Source organism: Nelumbo nucifera, chromosome 6 (assembly GCF_055504915.1).
Source record: "Nelumbo nucifera cultivar China Antique chromosome 6, China Antique-T2T, whole genome shotgun sequence".
Taxonomy (NCBI): Eukaryota; Viridiplantae; Streptophyta; class Magnoliopsida; order Proteales; family Nelumbonaceae; genus Nelumbo; species Nelumbo nucifera.
The window spans coordinates 53,927,409-53,938,049 of NC_142654.1; the positions used below are offsets into that span (position 1 = coordinate 53,927,409).

General features: G+C 41.4%; 1 protein-coding gene across 1 annotated transcript; it reads right to left on the reverse strand.

Moving 5' to 3' along the window:
* Positions 1-2,026: 2,026 nt before the first annotated feature.
* LOC104590104 (uncharacterized) lies at positions 2,027-7,377 on the reverse strand. Its single transcript, XM_010248640.3, has 6 exons — positions 7,209-7,377; positions 6,992-7,075; positions 6,779-6,863; positions 4,595-4,683; positions 3,956-4,067; positions 2,027-2,443 (listed from the first exon to the last, which is right to left on the reverse strand). Exons 1-6 carry the CDS (start codon positions 7,236-7,238, stop codon positions 2,262-2,264), a joined length of 582 nt encoding a protein of 193 aa, XP_010246942.1. The 5' UTR covers positions 7,239-7,377; the 3' UTR covers positions 2,027-2,261.
* Positions 7,378-10,641: the final 3,264 nt, after the last annotated feature.

Consider the following 10,641-nt stretch of genomic DNA (forward strand, 5'->3'; position numbering starts at 1 on the left):
GGGCTCGACCCACAAGGGCATTCGCATAGTTCGTAGGCCGCTAACTCCCATGGGAGCCGCAAAGGATTCAATCTGTAGGGGAGACCTTGCGAAGAGGACTGATAAGGCTTACCCGGGCTGAAATAAAGTCGGCAGAGCCACTTAGTCTGTTGGCCACCAACTTCCCGCGGGAACCATGACTGGCTTGACCTGCGGGGACAACCTTACTCCAAGGTGCCTATTGCCAAGCTACTGGTTGTTAAGGTCATTTTGTTGCTGCCTATTCTGCATCGACATGAATACGTTGAACTGCTCCCATGCTCACATCTAGAAATTCATGCTTCATCTTATGGAACTGCCGTGCTTCGATCTTGGCGGGAACTGCTGATGGCTCTAGCACGGGGAGAGGGGCGTTCACATGCGGTAGTGGGGTTTTTATCTGAGGCACTGGGGATGCCAAGTTCGGCTTGAGCTTGTTTGATTGTCACAGGGGAATTCTTCAGGTTCATCACAGATGTTTTTGCCCCCCAGTAATCGGTATTCGTTCTGGGTGTTGATGTTGCTCAAAAGTGCCTTTGAGTTCATAAAAAATGGAAATTAGAAAGTGAAAACTTTAATTTCTAAAAGGTGAGATCTTAGCTTTCTAGAAGATAAGGACTTAGCTTTTTAGAGGTGAGAGCTTAACTTCTTGTAGCGTTTCCCATAGACAGTGCCAATTGATGAGGGGTTTTTTGGCAGCACCCCACTCACTAGTGACTTGGATGTTGACTGATGGTGCACAATTTGACTACTCTCTGGTTGTCTGGCTATTTCCTAGTGGCTGATGACTCAGAAGTCAAGCTGTAGGATTTCTGTTGGATGAAAACTTGGATGCTAAGCTGGCTTGGCAGAGTTAGGCGGTCCATCGGGTGCTGAGCTAGGTTGATTGCCGAGCTGTGTAGCTTTTCAGAGAGACCTGCAAGGAATCGGTGTTAGAGCGGCAAGGTCGCTCCGATGCTTAAGTTAGTACTGTATTATGGTTGCAAGCTGAATACTTGAATGCTAGGATGCTAGTGAACAAACAATCGCGGGTACCTTCCCCCTTGGGTCTTTGGGGTTGGTGCCTTTATGTAGGCATTGTTCGGTGTAGGCTTTACGCACCGCATCTGAGATTTTTAGGAAATCATGCCTAATCGGTCTAAAATCCTTGAAGGTAACCACCATGCACGTTGACCACCCTCTGGAACATTCAAGCCGAATTTGTCGGCGAGCATGTATCGTAGGTCGCCACCTAGACCTCAGTCAGGCCGGCATGCCCTTAAGGGAGGTTGCTCCTCACGTCAAAGTCACTTTGGCCAGTGACGAAGTGCAAAAGGCTGACCCTGGACGAAGTGCTACAAGGCAACCTAAGTTGTGGTTGAGGTTGCCAGGTTGGTGGTAAAGATAGGTTGCCAGGTCGGGGTAAAGACGAACCACGATCTAGAACTCCAAATCATCACTTAAGTGGTGTTTAGGTGTCATCTAATTGTTCTAAGATGCCATGTGTCAAAATGTCATTGGAGGGTCAAATCCGCATCTGCCCTCATCAAGAATAATGGATAAAATAGTCTCTTGTGTTTTCTGATCAACAACATTAATGGCAAGGAGGTTTTAGACAATCGTCAAAATACTTCGGGATATTCTAAGATATATGTAAACAGTAAAGATAAAGTTAGTCAATCCGTCAATTAGCTAAATCACAAGGATAGTTTAAGAATTTTTCCATTTATTAATTTGGCCTAGTCAATTAGCTAAGTTATAAGAGTAGTTTAAGAAATTTGCCGTTATTAATTTGGCTTGTGATCTTTTTCAAACCGAATCAAATTCAACTACAAACACCCCTAATTACAGCAGCCGGCACTCAGAATAGGGTAATAGAATTATAGAACTACATCCACCTAACATGGAACAAAAAATGAGGTGGCTCGAGGATGATACATGGAACAAAAAGTGATTTCATTTCAGTTTTTCTTAGCACTGGAACCACAGAAAATGTCCATCTTAACATTAACATGGCAGTTTCAGACTATTCGGTTTAGATGTTGCATCTCTCGACACTTCCAGTATCAAACGTAATACAAAGCTGAGAAGACATTGAGTCGGCTCCTCCCACCCATACTTTTTTGCTTAAACAAAAAGAAGAATAAATAAAAAAGCAAATAAAGAAATAAAGAAAAAGAATATTAAAATGCATCCACTAGAGAAGTTGCCTGTGGGAAGGTTGTTGAATATTTACAAAAATCCAAAATCAGGGTAACTTGGGCTTAACTAGCAGAAGAGTCATGACTAGGCACTATATCCGCAGTTATTGCAGCAAACGGCTTGATGGATGATCGAAGCGACTCTGGCCCCTCTGTAGCAATTCTCTTGCACAATGCATCACAATTACTTAATACCTCGGTCAGCCTTCCTTTCAGCTCCCCAACCTCCACTTGCAATGAGTGAACTGCATACCATTTCCCATATAACGCAATAACTATTAGATGCATTTTTTTATTGCTAAAACTTCTAGAAAAGGAAATTCGTGAAGTAAATGGTACAGGAAACAAAACAAGGAATGCCTGATAATATGGGTGTTTAAGCACATTTTGGGGCAGATATCCCTTGAACAGAAATAAGAAACCTCGCAAGTGTTTTCTCCAAGTGTTGATTCATTAGTAAAAAGGTTACTTAACTGATGGATCAGACCTAATATCCTGTTGTTACTGCTGCTACCACCCCTGGTACATTAGCCAAAAAAAAAGGGATCTCCCTATTTGATCATCTTACCCTTTGAAACAAAATATCTTGGCATGCAAATAGTCTCACAGACTTTTGGACTTGGGATTGTCTGTTAGAGAATAAGACCGAGTTTGAAAGGAGTACAAATACAAATATGTAGAGCGCAAAACCTTATATTTTGTATGTATTTACGCTGTACATATTTGCATTTGTACTGCTTCCAAACTGAGCCTAAATACCTATTCAGGGACCTAACCTAAAGGCTAACAGCTTAAGCTGATGAGGTCCCTGAATAGGTATTTATTCTATAACATTGTCAGATGAAATTACATGTTTTCCACCATTTTTATTAGTTATACATTGAATATATAACACTTGATTAAATAATAAAATAATATATGTTATTTTTGTTCAGAATATTTTTCATTAGTTGGAACTTTCTTTTTTTTTTTTTTTTTTCTAAACCTGAAAGAAAGTCTGAAATTTTCGCTCATCAAAAAACTAGGTTAGAAGACCCCAACTTCGGTCGCGCCATCATCTTGCAGTACAGCAGATTCATACAACTGGGGTATTGCATTTTCCCTTCCAACAAAACAAATGATTGAGCCAACACATGATACAAAATCCAGCAATTAGTCATTTATACACGGATACGACAGCTAAGCGATGCCTAGGCAAGACAATCCATGCCTAGGTGCAATAAATGAATAAATAAATGTATTATTTGTTCAATGTATGTAAACAACTTAAACTTGATTTTCAGAAATAATGACAAGGTCTTCAGTAACATACATCCCTTTTTCAAAGAAAAAGAGATGCACACATAAAGAAAAAAAGTACTATTTTTAACTCTACGTGCCCTCCTATTGACAAAAAAGAAAGGAGAGGCTACAAAATCATATCAATATATAGAGGGGGAATAATACAACCTATACTACCTGCCTAGTTGATTGCCTAGAAAATAGTCCACTTAACCCTTAGACTTTTGAGCAGTTCAAGGGTGTTTTTGTCAATTGGCATATATTCCAACTGATGGTTTCCTGTAAAATCAAGTTTTCCCATGGCCTATGAGCTATCCAAGAGGTTGTAAATTGATTGAATAATTTATGCTGAAGACAGCCAGACACACCAGGGTGTGGGAATTGTATTTAGTATGCATGAATTACTTTAAGTGATGCCCCTTGCCCTGTGCAAAAGTTACCCATAAAAGATATAAAAAGAAAAGCAAGTGAGCTACCTCCAGCGAGATGATAAGCAGTTGTCCTCATAGTTGATACTGAGTAATTGAAACGCTGAAGAAGTTTTACTGCCAAAGCATCTGCCACTTCTATTCTGTTCTCTATCTCCTCCTGCAAAAATTAGTAGTAGGTTGCAGTATGTCTGATGTCTCCAAGTTCTTACGAAGAGTGGTACAAAGTACAAACTCAACTTTTCTACAGCTATGCAGTTCATTTTTTGTCCTAGGCAGAGGATTACAGGCTTTGCATGCTCAATTGTTAGAATGAGTTGGGAAAAAGAAATCTCATTTGTTCTATCAAAAAATTATCCAGAAGAAATGCACAAAAATCTAAAATTGCTTCGCCACATAGTAGGCACATGACCAGATAATCATTATATGTCAATAGAAACCAATTCCCGTGATGGTTGCGTTCTCTCCACATCAAAATCAAAGGATCATATATTTTCTACTCTAATAAAAAAAAATAGTTGAAATATATTGCAAGCCTGAACCGCATGGTTCACTCGAGAGCAATCAGAATACAAACCATTTAAGTTGCAATATTGGGGAGTATGCATAAGCCTAGATGAAAGTGTTCTAGAATACAGTATAAATTAATAACTCTTAACATTAAATTTGAATAGTGCAGGGAGGTACTTGTTTCTGGCTGATCTTTTTGGCTTTCTCTTCCTGCCAATCACGGTACATCGAAAAGAGCTCCAACAGCACCTTGGGGTTTAGAGTACCTGTAGCAATGAGGACTAAATTACAAAATGTGACCTGTATTTTTTTTATCAGCAAACTGACCTGAAATTTTTTTGCTCAAATAGATTTTGGAAGCAAAGGAGCAATGTGGAAGACTAGAAGTAAATAATAAAGAGAATACAGCACAAATTTAAAAATCACATGCTCAAATCCCAAATAAATGGGATAATAATCCCATGAACAACGAATTACTGAGCTTTTGATCAAGACAAACAGCCCTAATAGAAGACATATGTCATGTATAACCATAAAGGGTGAACCTGTGAGATCTTTGGGGCAAAGTGGATATCTTTCCATAAATGCATGCATCGGCAAACCTTTGAGCTAGATTGAATATGATAATTGAAAAATGAGATAGGCTATTAAAATTTAGAGTATAACCATTTAATTTCAGCAGTACCATGCCGACAATTCTAAAAGTGATATCTTTTGCTTCAAAGCAAAAGCTACTCCAGATCAGTGTTTTAAAAACTGACCTGGGAAAGGAACTGTTTTTCTGTCAGGGTGGTGGATCAGTGATTCAACCATCCATGCCAAACAGATCAACCAGAGACATCATTAAATAAAAATATATAGAAATAAATAAAATATATAAAAAACTGGGTGTATGTTGCATATTAAATATTCATCATATTAAACAAAAATAACTGTGATAAATGAGAATTATTGGATCAAAATACCAAAAAAAAAAGGAAAAGAGAATAATGGTTCAGTGGTTTTTTTTTTAATTTTTTGAAAGAAGGGTCAAATGGTTCAGTGGTTCAACTGGCCAGGTCACAAGGTCATGAACAAGTCAACACTATTTCTGCAACTGAACAATTTAGGGTGGAAAGGACCTGAAAATGTGACTGGATGGTGCGTGTGAATGGTCTTGGCCATCTGGTTCAACTGCAGGTTAAAAACAATGCTCTAGATCATCATGGCACGCGGATCAAAGAATGTATTCAAACCCCACTCAACACTTTCAAAGCTGCAGTAGGCACTGATACACTCAGACAGAACTCAGAAGGTGCTTATCAAAATCTTAAAAACAGAAAAAAAAAAGAACTCAGAAGGTGGTTGGACTGTCTGATTATTTGGATTTTTGAGTGGACTTTAGTTCAATTTATGATAGCCCTCTACTATTCTTTTTTTCTTTTTTTTTTAACTTAAAAGTTTCTGGTAAAATACAGTTTATCTAGAACAAACAGCAATGTCTTTAGGGCTGAAAATTTTTCCATGAAGATGAGGATGAGGAATCTAGGGACTCCTAACTTTTGCAGCCCAAGCTAGCTTACCGTGTGAAAGGACTCGGAAAGAAAAACTACATGGATGAGTGGGAAAACTAGAAAGGATAGGACAAAAAATGAACTAACTTGAAGGAACCTAGGAGTAGCACTGAGGGGTGATAAAATGAGGGAAATAGACTAAGGCAGAGAAGACCATTGCAGTTTTTTTTTGGTGTTTGTGCTCTTTAACTCTGTATACAAATGTTTAGAGCAGCCATGTCCCCTTTGATGGATAGTTCTAGTGACTACAATCCAGAACCATAACATTGTTGACTATACATGGACAATTTCTGCCCACAGAGGATGCTACCGTATCTACCATTTTTTCATTTTCGTTTTCAGTTATTAATTAAACAGAGCAGCTCATACACTATCACAATGCACAATGTACCGACTTCCGACCTTGTCCATGCTTGCATTTCCCCCAAATAAAAATTAGGATGGAGAACTCTATTTCAAAGTGAAGAAAACTTCTAAAATTTGTATTCTGTGCGTCAATTAAGAAGAAATTAAAAGAAAAACCCTGTATTTCTTGCTAAGGTTAAGAGCATAAGATTTTATGATGAACGCCTGGAACTGGAAGTCCGATGTAAATGCACAAGCAAGTACTTATCTTCAGATCAAATAAACAATAATACCAAGCAAACCCATCTCAGAAGTCAGAAGTCTATTTTTGTGAAAATTCAATTATGTGGTAAAATAAATAAATAAATAATTCCAGGAGGATTAGCATTCAATGATTTCAAGAGAAAAACAACAGAGGCGCAAGAGTGTAAATCGTAGAGTTCCTAAGCTAAAACAAACCAACCTGGAACCGAAGCCGATGACGGCTTTCTCACGAGAATATCAGTCAAGCTGCTCTCCTCCGGCGGAGACGTCAGTATCGGAGTTGACTGCCATCAAAACAACAGAAATTAGACCTCACGCAGCAACCAAACTATTAAAACCCTAAAACTGGGAGGAAAAAAAAAGAAAAAAAAGGAAACCATGGAAACAAATGCAAAACTAAATTAGAACTCACTAGTTGGAGAGATTTAATACGGTCTAAAAGGGGATCAACGTCCTCTACTTTCTCGGAGACGGTAGTGATCTCATCGGCAGGTTCCTTTGTACATTGGCAGAAGGAAAAAAAACAAGGGAAAGAGAGATTAGTAGAACTGCATAGAAATTAAAAAGAAGAAGAAGAAGAAGAAGAAGAAGAAGAAATCACAGCCTCACAGGGACACAAGGAGGAGTACCTGCGAAAGAGTGGATTCCGAGGAACCCATTGCGGAGGCAATTGGATTGTACGGACTGATACTGAAAGTGCTATTACTGATAATATGGAAGAGAAGGGTTGGAAGGAAGATGCAGTAGAAGAACGTTTACTGTGAGTCGTCAGCTTGAAGGGGGTTGGGAATTTGGGATTTTGAGGAAACCGGAAACGGCTTTTGCTAGCTTCAACCGCGCATTACTCTACAAATAAAAAGGTTTATCGTGTATACGGATACAGTAGACCGCTCTGTGCAACCTGGAGTAAGCTAAGGCCTACACCGTTTTGGTGAGACCGGATCTGTTACTCACAAAGGGCGTTTCACACCGACCTCACAAATACATCCCATTATGCATTGGGAACATCTTTCGTATTTATACGTTATTATTTACGGGATATATTTCAAATGCATGGTGAGATGTGCATGTGAGGTCGGTGTGAAGCGCCCAGAGCAGATCCCAAGGATAAGTTGCTTTCATTTTGCAAATCACTCAAAAAATGATCCCAAGTGAAGAGGGTGATTTGCCCTTTCAAGCCACGTGGTGATCTTACACCATTTAATGACAACTCGGTGTCATGTGGGGGCAACTCAGTCAGATCAATCTAAGTCGACCAGACCGAATTACATCTCGACTGGCATGTCGCTCCACACCAGAATGGAGCACATCACCTCGAGAGAACAAGCCAATGATTTCAGATGCCGGCTCGACTTCTCCACTTGGGCAGCCAATGACTTGAATAGACAGTCAACCTTCAAGGTATTGACCTACATGGCGAGTTGTCCTTATCCGGTTAGCATACTTATCAGTTCCAAAATAGATGGCAACTCCACTTGGCAGGGTTGACTCCGATTCCGCATACTTTGGAGGGACTAGATGAGGATCATCACCAATACCGGTAGAATGTGCCCCAAAGACAATAGGCCGATAAGGCCTATCGCTCTTAGATATCTCGAGCATGTCTCTTGGGCCTCGAGGCCTATTAAAAGGCACCTCCAAGCCTTCACAAGGTATGTGCAATTAAGTGCAACTAACTCTCTTGCTTTCTTAATCTCCCTTCGCTCTCTTGCTCACTAAGCTCGACTATCTTAAGCATTGGAGTGCCTAGCCTGGGTCCAAACCCCTGGGTACTTTGATCTCTTGCTTCTTGCATATCGAACTATCGACCTCAGTACTCACCCATTTGAGTTGTTCTCCAATAGGGAAGTTGGGCGATTCGACCTCTATCATTGGCACCATCTGTGGGAATACTAAACAAAAAGTTAGTTCAACCTTTCACTGCTTTAATTTTGATTTCAATATGTCTTCACCAAAGAACAACCAGAACGAAGGAACCTCCATTAGGGGCAAACATAGGCAATCAAAGCCTCAGTGGTTCCTACCAGTGTGGATCATTGGCAATCCTAGGAGCAGCATTTCGCCGCTCTTGGGCCAATGTAGCCCTAGGTGCCATTGTAGACACAATCGTTGCCCTAGAATCAGAATCCAAACCAGAACATCAATCGATCGATCACCCCACCAAAGGATAGACATAAACCTCTCGACGTCTCGGAGAATCCCACAAGGACCTAAACTTTTGAAGCACGAGACACCGCTTATGTCCTTGATGAGGAGATTAGCAGGGCAACCACCTCGAATAGGTCGGACAACATGGCTTCGAAGTCGGGGTCCAGGCGGAACAGGCGCAAGAGGTGCTCCAGGTGTAAGGCCTATCAAGAGCTGGCTTGGTCCTAAGGTGGAGGATCGTCGGACGAGCCTAGCTACAGACTAGGAAGCCAAATGGTCAAACACCTCAGGTGCACCTTCATGCACCCAGGCTTCACCCCTATCAGTCGAGATCCTTGCTGAGCCCTAGCCCAAGGACTCCAAGGCCTCAAACCTGGAGATTTGCAATGGAATGACTGACCCAGTTAACCACGTTGAAAGCTTCCAATTAAGCTATGATGCACCTACATGAAGCAAACAAGGCAAGTTTATGCCTCGCCTTCCCGACCACATTCCGCTAGGATGCTTAGATGTGGTACTCAGCACTGGCTTTGGGCTCCATCAAAACCTAGGACCAATTCATCAACTTGTTCACGATCCACTTCACCACTAGCCGACATTGCCCGAAGAGTCCCTACAAATCTAGAACCTTAACCCTACCGTACAAATGACCACGGCGATCCACAACATCCGGGACCCCTACTTGAGAAGGTCGCTTGTGAAGAACCCCCCACAGGACATGGAAAAGTTCCTCAAGCAAGCTTAGAAATACATGAATGTCAAGGAGATGCTTCATGTGCATGAAGAGCTCGCCGAAGCTGGCAAGAGGAAAGAACACAACGATGAACGAGACAAGAGTAGTAGCAAGTGTAGTTGGAGAGACAACAGGTGGCCAATCGTTCTAGGTCATCATCCAAATGCTCTAGAACTCCCCCTGTGAAGCACAAGAACTATACAACACTAAACATGAGGAGGGGAGATCTTAATAAAGATCAAGTCAGCCGACTACCACTTCCATAAAGTGAAGGAGCACAACATGGAGAAATATTGGAACCTGAAGGACGAGATTGAGGAGCTCATCTTATGAGAATACTTGAAAAGTTTATCAAGGAGGGACGAGCTATTGAGCCATCGAGGAACCCACAAATAGACCAACCCCAACAAAATGAACAACCATTCGCTAGGGTGATCCACACGATCACCAGTGGGTCCATAGTAGCGGGTTGCAGCTCATTCGTTGGAAAGGTGTTGGTGCACGACCTAAGCAACGATGAGGAAAGAACCCCCAAGAGGCTGAGGACAGAGGAGGTGATCTACTTCACCGAAGATGACATGACAGGGGTTAACTATCCCCATGATGACACCCATCATCTACAACTACGAGGTGAAGTGCATCTTGGTGGACAATGGCAACTCGGTAGACATCTTGTTCCTGGAGGCCTTCGAGAAGATGCAACTGTAGAGGAAGGACCTCATCCCTACCAACGTGCCACTAGTCAGTTTCAGTGAGGACGTCGTCCGACCTCTAGAAAGAATCAACTTGTTGATTACAACAGAGACCGCACCGAACAAGATTTTGTTCAAACACAACTTCTTAGTTGTTGACACCCAATCACCATACAAGGCCATTCTTGGCTGCCCCATCTTGCACGCACTCCGAACTATGGTATCCACATACCACTTGGTTATGAAATTCCCTACTGAGCATGGAGTTGAAGTGGTGCATGGGGACCAATTGGAGTCCCAGAAATGTTACATGGTGGTCAACCTAGAACTACTCCCAGAGCTTGGCGAGAATAGAGCTCGCCTAGTAAAAGATGTAGTCTTGGTGTTGGTTTCAGATACTAAGCCCGAGAAGATAGTCTAGATCGGGTCACGACTCAAAGAACCTCAACTCTTCAAACTAGCAAGTTTTTTACATTCAAATGTTGATGT